Below are 16,045 nucleotides of genomic sequence, written 5' to 3'. Positions count from 1 at the left end.
TTAAGTCTGAGAATGATTCAGTGGGCTATATATCACTTTTACTTGTCAAGAAATTACTTCTCTTTAAATGCTTTGGTTCAACATACGTCTTAAACTTACACCAGAAAATTTTTACTTCATTTTATTTAGTAACTTTTAGGAGGGTGTACTCATTTTTGCTACACATTTTATCACCTTGATAAGAAAATCTTATTTTCCTGAATAATTTTGACATGCTTCTTTGGTAATTGATTAAGCAGACTTGCTGGAACATTATATCTCTAAAGAACCCTAACGTGTCTTCTTAGTAATTGAGTAATTGCTGACTTTCAGAAGTTTCAGAGGGGGTGTACTCATTTATGCTGTGCACTGTATATAAATATAAAATGTAAAATAAAAAAACCTGCAAAAAATAGTACATATAAAATTAAACAAATTCTAATATTTCACTTTTGAACATCACTTTTGGCCACCACTGTAATTGCATCCAACACTGAAGGAATATCTATTGATACTTACAGATCAAACCTTATGTTCTGTCTTTCTTCAAAGAAGTAGTCCAATATGAATTTGCGCACAAAATCTGGGTTCAAAGTGTTATCGATAACTTCTGTCCGCCCAAACTGAAAAACAAAGGAAGGTCAATTGAAATGATTTATATCAATATATTTCTCATTTTAATCCACCCTCTTAACAACAGTTTTTTTTTTCTTTGAAAACCAAGATTCTCACAATCTTGAGGTAGTTTTAATTTTAATAGTGTGATTTCTAGCCTTGGAAAAGTCATGTACATTTTTGTCATGTAAAAACACCATTGGCATTTTTATAATGAATATACATTTCACTAGTTATGCCAAACTCTAAAATATTTTATCACATTTTTGTGCCAAATATGTATGTTATCATGACAGATTCAGTACATAATTTAAACTAGTTCTAGATCTTTTTATGTTCTAAGTGCAAATACAAGTTTTAAATGTTTACTGTGTACACCTCCCACTTTCTTGCTACCTTTCATATGGAGGTCAAAGAGGCATATGACAGCGTTGAGAGGTGCGTTGAAACCTTGATACGAGTTATGTGAAAGGGACTTAACGTTTTAATGAACTGACTTGAAAAGTGGGCTGGAGATGTCTTGATATAAGTGTGGGCGAGAATGTTTTTACATCCCCTGGGTGCCTTATCATATTTCACCAGCTAGTGATTGAAGTTAATAAATACACGACCCTCTTAATGGTGCTTTAGAGAGCCTGATATTTCCTCTGATTAGCTGGGAAGGCAAAAATATGAAAAAAAAAAAAAAAAAAAAAAAAAAGAGTTCCAAAAATAATTATTCTGAGAATATTCCAACCCCACATTTACATGTATGAATATTTATGTGACCAAGGGTCTGCCAGGCCCTTCAAGGGGTCGACATGACTGGGCCAAATTGTTTCCCTCACCTCTCGCCACTCTTTGTTGCCAATGCCTTGGGTGTACAGCACACAGACTGTGGAGAGAAAAGCAAAAGAGAGAAAGGGGAGAGAAAGAGACTGGGTTACACAAAAGCAGAGAATTTTTCAAATGCCAGAAGACGTTTGACATACTTAACTCAGATGCAGTTTGTGTAGTGTGTAATCTTGTAGTCTACTGTTTGAAGAGAAATAGCTTAAAACCAGAGTGGTGGAATGCGTCGAGATAAAAATCTCAGTGGATGAGCTACAAAGCTGCCATTTTCAACTCACCCTCATGTCGTTCTAAACCTGTATTACTTTCACAAAAGAAGATATTTTGAAGAATGTTGGTAATCAAGCAGTTTTAGTGCCCATTGATGTCTATTGTATGGAAAAAAAAAAAAAAAAAAAAAAAAAAAAAAAAGAAGACATTTCTCAAAATATCTTTTGCTTTTCACAGAAAAATGAAATTCATAGACTTTTCGAATGTCATGAGGATGAATTGATAGTGAATTTTTCATTTTTAACGCTTTTAATATGATAGCAATATTAACATAATATTATCCATTAAAGGGATAGTTCATCATAAATAAATAAATAATGGAGAGGCTATTTACATCAAGTGCAAATAACCCGCTTTGTTGGCAGAGGCTATTTAGAATAACTTTGCCCATCACTGTCTGATTGAGCCAGTAAGGCAGCTGGCGTTAGTGTTTGTTGTGACTGACCCAAGTTCAACTCCACCTTTTTCCAAACTCATTCTTCTCCCTTTTCCCATTGCATAACAGCTCGGAGAGGTATTTATTTTAAATACAATGAAGAAAATATTCGAAAAGTAGCAATAAAATGCCTAATGGGTATTTAATTAGTCCCTCCAGGATTTCACGGGACTTTTTTCTGATTTCTGCGGCCTAAAATGACTGATTTTGCGGCAGCTTTTCTCAAAATTTGCGGCAATATTTGCCATTCTTGTGTAGTTTTCAGTAAAAATACACCAGAATCAATATTCTTCTAACATTTTTATTACTTTTCTGAGTTCAAGAACCACTGGGCTCTGTAATTTTTAAAAGGAGAACTCTGATAATAACTTAAAATATAATTTCAACATTTTATTTCCTATGTAACACCAAATAAAACCATTTTTTATTATAAAATGTTATATTGCAGTGTTTCCCACATAATTTTGTGAAAGGGGAATGAATGTCAGGTACTCTAGGGGGGTCTGGGGGTATATGCTCCCCCTTTAGAAAGGTTTATATATTTTATCAATCAATTTTGTATATTTTATGTATCAAATATGATACAACAGGCTTTCAGAAACATTTATTTATCTCTCAATCATCATTGTATCCCTATTGCATTGCATTGTGTTTTTCCCCCCACAATAAAAAATTATAGAGCTTTTATCATAAAACTAAGCATATCTTCTTACCAAGACATATTATTAGGAGATATAGAGTGACAAATTATATTTATATGCATTTTATGTAAGTAGTCTGCTGTACTGTTATAAAGATCTCATTGATTTACATTTTTGGTCATATAAATAACAACTGCAGCAAACTGCAATTTTTGCTCAGTTTTGGCCTAAAGGTAAAAACAAAATTCTATAAAATAAATTATTTTCTGACTATTATTTAATTATTTCAGGCAATACATACAGACACTGTTGAAAAACTGAACCGATTGATGGAAACGATGTCACTCAGAGCGTGTGTGTGTGTGTGTGTGTGTGTGTGTGTGTGTGTGTGTGTGTGTGTGTGTGTGTGTGTGAGAGAGAGAGAGAGAGAGAGAGAGAGAGTTGCGCACTTACAGCGGGAGCGGGATTGTTGCGGTGGTTGACTGACTGACAGATGCATTGCCGAAGCAACGTCGCAAACAGTTGTCTATCGATCGATTCAAGTTCAGCGCACATAGCCTACTTCAAAGTGGGCTTTCCTTTGGCTGAATGTACGTTGTGATAACGTCACACGACTTGTTCAGGCCTAAAATCTGCGGAAAATCTGGGGCAATTTAGAAAAATTGCAAGCCCTTCCGAATTTTGCGGCGTTTGCTTGATTTTGCGTTAAATTCTGCGGTCGCAGAATCGCAGAATCCTGGAGGGACTGTTTAATAGTGGAAATAAAGTGTTTACCGGGTATTTATTTGGCCTATAATTGAAATTAGATGTACAAGAAATATTGGTACGCAGATTTCACATGCAAACAGTTAATGAATTCATGCATACAAGTAGTGAATGAGACTCAATGTCCAGCTGTGGGCAGAGAAAGATGGCTACAAAATGTGTGTGTGTGTGTGTGTGTATGTTTGTGCAATACAAAAACGCCTAAGGCACAACTATACTGAAACATGCAACAGACAGTGGCAAAACATTTCTTATAACTGAGTCTGTGTACATTTTTCTATGTGTGTCATGGTTAATGGTAACACTAAGAGACTGGGCCAACAGTACTCAGCATAATTAAGATGGGGCCTCAGCACAAGTGCCCACTTGCATGAATGCAAGGACCCTGTCAGCGGCCCAGGAAGACCTGACGTCTATTCAGTCCAGCTGATCGTGAACAGGACCAGTAGGAAAACAAATGGCAATAACATGAAAATAAATAGACACTTACAAAAGGTCACGCATAGCTACAGCAATGCATGAAAGCGAAACAGGTGGAATAGTGGACAAACAAATCTGAAAGAAAAGAGAAAGCAGGCAAGAAAAAAATTGAAGCAGGACAGTAAGACAAGTACAAGCAACAGAAGTATGGAAATCAATACATATAATGACAATAATAGCACGGTGATTAAGGCAGAACTGGCTCACTGTTCCGGTTTCCTGTTCACACTTACACATGGCACAAAGGAAAACATTAAAGATGTTTAGCACTCATTGTCCTTGTTTTCCAACGACTCAGTTCTCTCTCTCTCCTGTTTGCCAGTAAACACACCTGTTCAGTAATACAGTGTGTTTTCAAAGAATTTATGTCAGATGAGTGAAAGTAAATGAAGAGCAAGTTCAAATGAAGAGAAAATGAATGTATGAGCAAGTGAATAATGATGAGTGTGAAGATGAATGAGTGAGAGAATAAGTGAATAATGATGAGTGTGAAGATGAATGAGTGAGAGAATAAGTGAATAAGTGAATGTGAGTGATTGTCGGGTAAGTGAATGATTAAAAAAAATTGACTGAATGGGTCAGTGAATGACAGTATAAACAAATGAGTGAGTAAGTGAGTGAGTGAGTGAGTGAGTGAGTGAATGTGGGAGTGAGACTATGAACAAGTAGGTGAATGAATGAGTGTGTGTGAATGAAAAGTGAATTTTAAAGTAAAAATGTAGTGAAAAATAAGTGTGTGAGAGTCTATTGTCCAAATACCCACAGTTGCGGTCTTGGCCACTTGAGAGCTCGTGCACGTGACAGGAAGTAAGTGTGCAAGACTGTCCCATGTCTTAAAAAAGTGCAGTGCCCTTAATGCACACTAAACCCACACTATCTTGAATTCCACTTCGGAGTGCTATTCGAGGCTTAGCGTATCCCATCATGCATTATGTTCGGGAACTCACATGCCCCGAAATCGTGAGATGTCAAGGAAAACGTCTCGGTTACGTATGTAACCCTCGTTCCCTGAAGGAGGGAACGGAGACGTACGTCAGTAGTGACCGACGAATTGGGATATCGCTTAGAGAGCCCTATCAGCTTCGTGTGAAATAAAACAAGCCAATGGAATTGGCGTGCGATATTTGCATAATGCGCACCGCCCCCGACAGGTGTATATAAATAGGAAGCGGATGCAATCGCACTCTGTTTTTCGCTGAGGAGACAACTGGTGTCCGCACTACAGCGAGGGTACAGGAACTGTGGCGACGGGACGTACGTCTCCGTTCCCTCCTTCAGGGAACGAGGGTTACATACGTAACCGAGACGTTCCCTTTCAGTCGGTCACGTTCGACGTACGTCAGTAGTGACCGACGAATTGGGATCCCAACTAAAGCGCCACAGTTACGAAACCCCTTCCAGTGCCCAGCGCAAGCTCGGCTACCCATAGCAGCAGCTGGAACGGAGAAGGGGCGAGCTTACGCCGAGAGAGTTTACTGCTGTCTTACCGAATACCCACTAAGTAAACTAGACTACACTGGGGAAGCGAACCCGTAAGGGACGCTGCGGAGGCCACTACCTACCCAATGGGGGAGGAGTTTACGTGGAGAATACACATATGGACTGGCCCGGGGGGCAGTACACATATGGGGTCCCTGGGATGGCTCCACCTGGGTAGGGGGAGACTCATCTGACAGGTGACAGCAGAGCTGGCTCTGCTAAGGGAAAGACACGGGCTCGCCGTAGGGAGTTTAGACCCGTGGACAATTACACATATGGGACCGCTCACGTAGAGGGGTCACGACATATGGGCCCCAGCCAACAGACAGCGTCAGCGACGGATGTAGGCCTGGCATCAGACACTCCGCAATGTCCGAGCCGAAGGGGGAGGCGGAGGAACTCGACAGGGTTCGCCAAGCGGGGAACACGACTGGAGTAAAAGTATGCACGTATCCGGCCAGGGGGCGGGAATGGCATTGCAAGCCGACACTTAGAGCGGGTACAACACGTCTACCGACTAGTAGATGCGAGTACACGTGAAGATACCGGCTCTACACGTAGGCTATAAAACCTAGCGAACGTGTTAGGTGTCGCCCAGCCCGCAGCTCTACAGATATCTGTCAGCGAGGCGCCATGAGCCAGCGCCCAGGAAGAGGCCACCCCTCTGGTGGAGTGGGCTCTCAACCCGAGCGGGCAAGGCACGCCCTGGGATTCATACGCCAAGGCGATGGCATCCACTATCCAGTGGGCCATCCTCTGCTTGGAGACAGCCTTTCCCTTCTGCTGGCCTCCGTAACAGACAAAGAGCTGATCTGAGGTCCTGAAGCTTCGCGTTCTGTCCACGTACACACGCAGAGCGCGGACGGGACAGAGCAAAGCTAGGGCTGGGTCTGCCTCCTCCGAGGGCAGCGCTTGCAGGTTCACTACCTGATCTCTGAAGGGAGTGGTAGGAACCTTGGGCACGTATCCAGGCCGGGGTCTCAGGATGACGTGAGAATCACCGGGCCCGAATTCTAGGCACGCTTCGTCGACCGAAAACGCATGCAGGTCCCCTACCCTCTTCAGGGAAGCCAATGCAACCAGAAGGACAGTTTTTAGGGACATAACCTTCAGGTCGACTGATCGCAAAGGCTCAAAGGGATGACCCCGGAGAGCTGTGAGAACCAGGGTCAGATCCCAAGAGGGTACGGAGGAAGGGCGAGGAGGATTCAGTCTCCTTGCCCCCCTCAGGAACCTGACGATCAGATCGTGTTTCCCCAGGGACTTACCCTCAACTGCATGGTGATGTGCAGCGATAGCGGCAACATACACCTTCAGGGTGGAGGGAGACAGCCTTCGCTCCAACCCTTCTTGCAGGAAGGAAAGCACAGATCTGACCGAGCATGATCGGGGGTCCTCTCGGCGAGAGGCGCACCATTCGACGAACAGGTTCCACTTCAGCGCGTAGAGACTCCTAGTGGAAGGAGCTCTAGCGGAAGTGATGGTGTCTACGACCGCTTGCGGGAGATCACTCAGAACCTCCGCATCCCGTCCAGGGACCACACGTGGAGGTTCCACAGATCGGGACGCGGGTGCCACAGGGTGCCCCGTCTCTGAGTCAGGAGGTCCTTCCTCAGAGGAATCGGCCAGGGAGGGGCTGTCGCGAGGAGAATGAGGTCTGAGAACCAGGTCCGAGTGGGCCAGTACGGAGCCACTAACAGAACCTGCTCCCCGTCCTCCCTGACCTTGCACAGGAGTTGTGCGAGAAGGCTCACTGGGGGAAACGCATATTTGCGTAGACCCGGGGGCCAGCTGTGTGCCAGGGCATCCGTGCCGAGCGTGCCGCCGGTCAGGGAATAGAACCACTGGCAGTGGGCAGTTTCCGGGGAGGCAAACAGGTCTACCTGGGCCTCGCCGAAACGCTGCCAAATCAGCTGAACCGCCTGGGGGTGGAGCCGCCACTCGCCCGCAAGTGGAGGCTGCCGTGACAGCTCGTCGGCCGCACGGTTGAGCACACCTGGGACATGAGTGGCCCGAAGGGACCTCAGATGCTTCTGACTCCACAACAAGAGATGGCGGGCGAGTTGCGACATGCGGGAGCGTAGACCACCTTGATGGTTGATGTACGCAACGGCCGCAGTGCTGTCCGAATGGACCAGTACATGCTTGTCTGACAACAGCTCCTTGAAGCGGGCCAGAGCAAGATGTACTGCTAGCAACTCGAGGCAATTGATATGCCAATGCAGCTGAGGCCCCGTCCAAAGACCCGACACTGCATGCCCGTTGTACGTGGCCCCCCATCCCGTGGCAGAGGCATCTGTGGAGACCACAGCATGCCTGGACACTTGTTCCAGGGGTACTCCGGCCCGCAGGAACGAAGGGTCCGACCACCGGACAAGGGTGCGGCGGCAGCTCGGTGTCACGGGGACACGGAGCGTGCCGCGCTGCCACGCCCATCTCGGGACCCGCCCGCGGAGCCAGTGTTGAAGTGGTCTCATATGGAGCAATCCGAGCGGCGTGACCGCGGCTACAGATGCCATATGCCCCAGGAGCCTCTGAAAATCTTTCAGTGGAGCCGCTGTCCTGCGCTTGAGCGAGCTCAGGCAGTTCAACACCGACTGGACGCGCGCCTCGGTGAGACGCGCAGTCCGTGCGACCGAGTCTAGCTCGAGACCGAGATAAGAGATCCTCTGCCCGGGGGCGAGTTTGCTCTTGTCCCAGTTGACCCGAAGACCCAACCGGCTGAGGTGAGCTAAAACCATGTCCCTGTGTTCGCACAACTGCTCTCGCGAGCTGGCCAGGATCAGCCAGTCGTCGAGATAGTTGAGGATACGAACGCCCTGTTCCTTGAGGGGAACAATGGCCGCCTCCGCAACCTTCGTAAAGACGCAGGGGGACAGGGCCAGCCCGAAGGGCAGGACTTTGTACTGATATGCCCGACCCTCGAACGCAAACCGCAGGAAGGGTCTGTGTCGGGTCTGTGTCGAGGCAGAATCGAGACATGAAAGTACGCGTCCTTCAGGTCGATTGCTGCAAACCAATCCCGGGGACGGACACATTCGAAAATGCGCTTCTGCGTGAGCATCTTGAACGGCATCTTGTGGAGATACCGGTTCAGGACGCGCAGATCCAGGATTGGCCGTAGCCCACCGCCCTTTTTCGGTACAATGAAGTAGGGGCTGTAAAACCCCGACTTCATATCGGCTGGAGGGACCGGCTCGATTGCATCCTTCGCCAGGAGGACAGCAATCTCCGCCCGGAGAACAGGTGCACTGTCCAACGACACCTGAGTGAAGTGGACACCCCTGAAGACCGGGGGACGCCGGGCGAACTGAATCGCATAGCCGAGTCTGATAGTGCGAATGAGCCAGCGGGACGGGCTGGGAAGCGTGATCCACGCCTCCAGACTCCGAGCCAGCGGGACCAAAGGCACCACAGATGCACCGGGGGTGGGGCAGCGAGGTAGAGTGGGATCCAACTCGGACGGCATGGGAGCGGCCCGGAGTGTGGTCGAACTCTGGGAGGCAGCAGTGCGTATGGGAGACGGCGCACGGGGCGCGGGCTGCACCATCACACTGCCACCTGCTGGCGAAATGGGAGGGGGCTGCGAGTGGCGAGGCGGGGCCTGGCACACTGGCAGGCGCACCCTGTTGTGCCCTGGAGTTTGAGGAAACTGCTCTTTTTGTGATAAAGTGGGTACCGCTGGACTCCGGGGAGCCAGCGGCGGAAGATAGACAGACATCACAAATTCCCCCCGGCCCTCCTCCGGGGGTGGGAGAGAAGGTGGAAAACTCTCCCGAAGAGCAAGATCCTTCCCCTCCAGGTTGCCCGTCTCAGGGCCGTGACTTCCTCTTGCGTTTGCCACCTGGCTTGGCTGAGACGGGCTGGGCACCACGTCCGCGACCGGCACCCTGCTGCTTGGCTGGTGTAGGCTGCTGCTTTGCCGAACCAGCAGGGGCGGAGGACGACGCAGGCGGGCGCCCTCGGCGACGAGCGGGCTGAGGCTGAGCCACGGGCGGGTGGGTGGAGGCAGCAGCGGACCGCCGTGGCATGACGTGTTTGATAGCCTCAGCCTGCTTCTGTGTGGCGGAGAACTGTTGGGCGAAGCTCTCCACCGCGTCGCCGAAGAGGCCGACCGGGGACACGGGGGAATTCAGGAACCGCTGCTTGTCGGTTTCCCGCATGTCCGCCAAGGTCAGCCAGAGATGGCGTTGCTGGACTACCAGGGTAGACATCGCATGACCAACAGCGCGTGCTGTCACCTTCGTCGCCCGGAGGGCAAGGTCGGTGGCAGCGCGCAGCTCCCCAAGCAGTTGTTGGTCAGGCCCTTCCTGGGGCATCTCCGACAGCGCTTTTGCCTGGTACACCTGCAAAAGGGCCATCGCGTGCAGGGCGGAGGCAGCCTGCCCACAGGAGCTGTAAGCCTTCTCAGTCAGACCGGCTGAGAACTTACAGGCCCGGGACGGGAGGCGCGGCTCACCACGCCAGCCAGTGGCCGTTGGACACAGCTGCATCGCAACGGACCGCTCGACTGGCGGGATCCTCGCGTACCCCCTGGCTTCTCCGCCATCCAGGGAGGAGAAGGCGGACGAGGGACCGGGCCTCGCACGAACATTATAAGGTGTTTGCCAAGACCTGGTCACCTCATCGTGCACTTCCGGGAAGAAAGGCATTGGGGCGGGACGCTGGACCTGACCAGCGCGACCCCCCCCCAAATACCAATCATCCAACCGAGATGGGCCGGGACAGGGTGGAGGGTTCCACTCGAGCCCGACACACAAGGCGGCCCGGGAAAGCACAGCCGTCAACTCGGGATCCGACTCGGCCACCGCTACCGTCCCGGAGGGCGGCAGCGCGTCCGGATCTTCCTCCCCCGAGGACCCCGGCTCACCTTCCGATGCAGAGATCGGCATCCGGTCCGCCACAGGCGCACCAAAGGTAACGGCTGGACAGTCCGTAGAGGGCCCAGCGGAAACCAACGGCGGCACGACGGGTTGCGGTGCTGATGAGGCGGCAGGGGCCCGCGGAGCGTTTCCGCTCGGCGGGGAAGCCCTGACCGTAATCCTCAGGTCACCCTTCCCATACACCGCCGAACCGTCCTTCCGGCCCGGGCCGGAAAAAACGGTCGAACGGGGCATAGGAGAGGGGACCCCCGCTTCCTGAGACCTCAGGAAGGAGAGTCTAGACCTCAGCACCGCGATAGTCATATTCCCGCAATGGGAACATGAACCATCCACAAAAGCTGCTTCAGCGTGCTGAACGCCCAAACACGAGATGCAGCGATTGTGCCCATCAGCAGGGACCAGGGAACGACCGCACCCAGTAACGCACAGACGAAATGACATACTGTCAGGGTTCGTCTGTAAAGCTCTTTTAGAAGGGGAAAGATCAGCTCACTTGTGCTGAAGCACACAGGGAGTGACGCGATGCGCTCAGGTACACCACTCCCTGAACACACCGAGGAACCGGCCCAAATCGCAACACGCACACACACTTTTAGAGTGTTGCTGTTACAACAGCAGTTGAGAGCTTATAGCTCGGCTCCTCGGAAACTCGCGACCTCGCTGGAGTGCCTTCACAACCAACACGAACAGCGCGCTGTTAATCCTCTTCTGAGGCAGTTTTAGTTTCAATTTAAACAAAGTCTGAAGCAGGACACCAGTGTATGGCTCCGAAGCGAAAGACAGAGTGCGATTGCATCCGCTTCCTATTTATATACACCTGTCGGGGGCGGTGCGCATTATGCAAATATCGCACGCCAATTCCATTGGCTTGTTTTAGTTCACACGAAGCTGATAGGGCTCTCTAAGCGATATCCCAATTCGTCGGTCACTACTGACGTACGTCGAACGTGACCGCCTGAAAGGGAACATATGACTATGTTAAATTAGTTATATAATACATATAATTTGGTAGTAAAATATAAAGTGTTGCACATTTTATTGATGCAAAGGTGAGTAGGCTATGTGCATTTTGTACAACATTTGCATCTGCTTTTTTCACTTTTTATCACAGTGACCACTGAACAGACATTTAGAAGTGTATTTTAAAATGCAGAGAATTGAAAATAATAATAATAAAAAAAAAAACAGCTGTAAATGTTTGCATTTCTTGCAAGACTGTAAAGGGGCTCGCACACCGGACGCGAAGCTCAGCGCCGCGCCACGTCTTTAAAATTCGAACGCATTGTTTTCTATGAGTGTACGCACACCGGCGACAACATTCGCCGCCTGTCCGCGGCACACAGAAAACAATAGAAAACAATGCGTTCGAATTTTAAGACGTGTCGCGGCGCTGCGCGGCGCTGAGCTTTGAGTCCGGTGTGCGAGCCCCTTAAGTGTGTCCCATCTGGCAATAAAGTTCTACACACACTTGCGGTCTTCACGCCCACTTGAACACTTGAGCCAAATACAGGAAATACGTCATGTAAGTAGACAAGTGGTCAAGTGCAAAGACCGCAAGTATGGGTATTTGGACAGGGCATATGAATGATTGATTCAGTGAGTTGAAGGGTGAGAGAGTGAATGAATGAGTTTATAGGCAAGTGACTTAATGAATAAGTGAGTGAATAAAGTGATTCCCATTGTATGGGTGGATAAATGAGTCAAAGTGAGTGAGTGTGTTCATGACGGCGCGAATGAATGAGGGAATGTAAAAGGTTAAGTGATGAATGAGAAAGTAAATGATTGTACACTGTAAAAAATTACCGTGATTTTAACAGTAAAAGACTGTAAAAATGCTGCGGTGAAAAACTGTTAATTGGTTTAGAAAGTTTCCGTACTATATACGGTGAATAACTGTAATAGATCTAACGGTACATTTAATGTAATTTTACGGTAAAATACCGTTAAATTCACAGTTTTTGAAAGTGAAAAATAACAATTCATTGTAAAATTTACAGTGAAAAACCGTAAATTGACATTCCCACAATTCCCTGCGTGACACTTCACATTTGATATATTTTTAAATAACTCTGTTTCTTCTTAGTTTTTCTCATTTTTTTCTAATCAGTTATGTACATTAGGGTTTTATGTTACATCTAATGTTGTTAAATTAATTTTTATTGCATTTTTAAAATTTCATGCATGTTACCATGATGGTGTTTAGTGTGTGTGTGAATGACACTGTGTGCACCTTCTATATATTAGTATTGTCCTCCTCAGCTTGTGGAAAAGCTGCTTGTGATGAACTTTGATTCATCATGTGACTCTTATCACCACTGTGTTTGGTGACTGTCAGTGTATTATAAAAGATACAAAACAGATATTAGTACTTCATTAGGTTGGTAAATTAACATTATATCAGTTAATGAAATTACTGAAATCCAATGTTAAATATACATATTTAAAATGTAAAATTCACATGTAACTCCGTAAGTATGTTTATGGTTTGATGTCATTTTTACAGTATTGTTCTGGTAACCACAGCTGCCGGTATTTTTCCGTAGAAACAACAGGATTTTTTTTACAGTGTAGGTTCAGATGAGTGAAGAGTAAATTAATGCGTGTATAAAGAAATGAATAAATAAATGAGTGAATGCATGTTAATGTGAATAAATGAGAAAATAAGTGAATGAATATGAGTGAATGTTGAGTACATTAATGATTAAAAGGGTGACTGGATGGGTGAGAGAATGAGAATATAAAAAGACAAAAGAAAATGAGTGTGTGAGTGAATGAATCAATGAACAATTGTAACAGGTGAGTTTATCAGCAAGCACATTTATGAATGAATAAGTGAATATTTGAGTGATTCATTGTATGGGTGAATAAAAGAGTCAGTAATTCAGATATCAATGAGTTTATCATTGAGTCAGTTTATCATTGAGATAATTGAGCCAGTGAGTTAAGTTTATCATCAGAAATTTGAGTAAGTGTAGCTGAAGTCTAAACAAGATAATGAATGACTCCATGAATGTGTTTGTGTGTGAATGAGTGAATGAATGAATTAGTGTTTGAAGGAATCAGTGAAACTTGAGCAAGTGAGTAAGAGTGTGTGCATGAGTGAGTGAATGAATGATTGAGTAAAAGACTGAGAAAATGAATGAGTAAATGTATATATAAACTACCATTCAAAAGTTTGGGGCGTGTAAGATTTAGTTTTTGAAAGAAGACTTTTATGCTCACCAAGGCTGTATTTATTTGATAAAAATACAATAAAACAGTAACATTGTAAAATATTACAATTTAAAGTAACTGTTCTATTTTAATATATTTCATAAAGTAATTCCTGCAGGCACATGCACAGACAGAACCCAAGTGGTGCTCAAGTACTTTCCCTTTTGGCCTCTGACTAGATAAGTGCCCTTTTTGCAAGATGTTTTTTTTTTTTTTTTTTTTTTTTTATTTAATTTTATATTTTTAGTTTTTGTTTACATTTGGCCTGTGGCAGTGGCATCAATTCTCAATCAATTCTCAGCATGTGCTCAACAACTTATTCTTAAAAATTCTGTGCGACTGCATGAACCCCTCCCACTCATCTCGTCACAGACACAGGTGAGCAGCATCTACATCTCCTGGACCTGCACAACAGCCCTCCATTAAAGGTGCGCTTTGTAATATCTACAAACCACTAGGCCAGTGTTATATATTTTGTTCACTTGACTACTTATGATATCCCAAATGTTTCCAGCCATTTGTAAATCATGAGAAAATTGCAATTTTAACCAAGGCTTCGGGACGTGTGAAGAGTCGCCTGTCAATTGCGTCATACCCGCGTTAAGCCTTGGTCTGCCTCGGTTTTATTTTGTAGAAACCATGGAAACACCAAAGACGCTTTAATATATTACGCGTTTTAATAGACAAGGGAACAACTGTTTTGATATATTTATAGACAGAAAACTAATTGTTGTTATATAGCTCAACACGTTTAGTCATTGTTTAGATCTACTTTTCTTGATTTTTTGCAAGTACCATGCCTTAGAGAAAAACACTATTTTGTGAAGTAGCTAACATAGCATAATCAGATGCATCTTAATTTTTAGTAACAGTAATACAGAATTTTCTCCATCATACAATACATTTTAAAATTAATTGCATGCCATTTATCAACACAAGCCATCCAGTATTTAATATGATATTCTAAAATCGATCAATCTAACTGCAGTGTGTAACAAGTGTCTCACAGCAGCCACCGAGCGAACGCACAGAGTAACGTTATAACATCATTTTCAACACTCTCAAATGTATCTAATATGATAAATAGAGCTGCGTTACTTCATACTCATGACCAGAAAAGTGGAATCGGTGTCGGCGACTGTGTCATAATAAAAGTTCTGCTGCTCCGCAATTGCTCCAGTGGCCTCGTTCAGTTCCCACAACACTCGGTCCTGCTCTGCTCCATACTACAGTAACGTTAATAATCGCATCCATGAACATGTTTTGTTCCGGAGTCTTATCCCCATTCTTTTGCACCGTCCGTTGAGGTGGAGACCACATGTCCCAAGATTCTGCTCTCAAACTTGGCGTCATTAAGCTACGCTTTGTTTTGAATAGGCTTCTAACGACCTCTAGCGGACAGAATTCTTACATACTACACCTTTAACTTAACAACAAGCAAGCTGTTCTGGTGTTGACGTAAAATAGCATTGTTCAAGGTGGAAATGCCACCAAAATTAATAAAAATGCTCCCAAAATGTAAGATATGAATTGCCCTTGTATGAGTTCTTGTATTTTGTGTTTATATTATAATATAGTTAAGCAAATGTCACACAAACAAGAGTGCTATTTTCTTGAATATCAGCACCATTGCAAAATGTGATATTAATTTTATACAACAGTTCAATAATCAATAAGTTGATAAATAATATGAATTGACAATTTTTAGACAACATTGTCAATTTTGACAGACCAAACTAAGTGGAAATCTTGCGTCTCCAAGTAACACGCTATTTCTTTCTTGAAAGATTCACTGTTTTGAACAAATTGGAGTTCAAATTGTGAGTCAATGATTCAATGACACATTCAAGTCAGTGGACACACTTCTTTCATGAATGCATCAAGCGGTTTGAACGAATCGGATGAATGAATGATTCTGATTCATTTATTACGATATGCCGCCACCTACTGCAAATATAATATTATTTCATTTTTCCCAACATCTCATATTTCTAAATTCAAAATGTTATATTTAGAACATTAATCTCATAACATTATTGTAATTGCAGTGTAAGAGAATTTTGATCAATGGTAAGATGGATTTTGTTTATACTGAGATAATTTAATAACAGCCTATTGTATAGTGTTAAATAGTGTAATTAATTAAATGATGATCAATAAGAGGGGTGCCCTTTTTATTTCATTTGAGCACCTGCCTCCCAAAATATCTGTGCACAGCCCTGAATTGCAAAGCTGAAAGTCTTCAGAGCCACATGATCCTTCAGAAATCAATCTAATATGCTGATTTGGATGCCAAAAAACATTTTTTATTATCAATGTTGAAAACAGTTGTACTTAACTCAATTACTTTGTGGAAAGAGGGAAGTCAGAATCCCAGAAAAAATAGCTTTTTTTAAGGATTCTTTGATGAATGGAGAAGTTCAAAAGAGCAACAATTAATTTAAATAGAAATC

The 16,045-nt window shown here is 45.1% G+C and overlaps 1 protein-coding gene across 3 annotated transcripts in view; it reads right to left on the bottom strand.

Annotated features, from left to right (window-relative positions):
* The window catches only part of LOC125246000 (copine-8), a 175,217-nt gene that overhangs the window by 122,149 nt on the left and 37,023 nt on the right, over positions 1-16,045 (bottom strand). For all 3 annotated transcript variants that reach the window (XM_048156832.1, XM_048156830.1, XM_048156831.1), the window contains exons 3-4: positions 1,422-1,468; positions 499-602 (exon numbers count right to left, since the gene is read on the bottom strand). In XM_048156832.1, coding sequence (XP_048012789.1) covers positions 499-602; positions 1,422-1,468 — 151 coding nt within the window. The remainder of the gene's footprint in view (positions 1-498; positions 603-1,421; positions 1,469-16,045) is intronic.

Source organism: Megalobrama amblycephala, linkage group LG14, assembly GCF_018812025.1.
Source record: "Megalobrama amblycephala isolate DHTTF-2021 linkage group LG14, ASM1881202v1, whole genome shotgun sequence".
NCBI classification, from domain to species: domain Eukaryota; kingdom Metazoa; phylum Chordata; class Actinopteri; order Cypriniformes; family Xenocyprididae; genus Megalobrama; species Megalobrama amblycephala.
The sequence above is the reverse complement of the archived record's forward strand: the minus strand, read 5'-3'. Positions and strand labels throughout refer to the sequence as shown.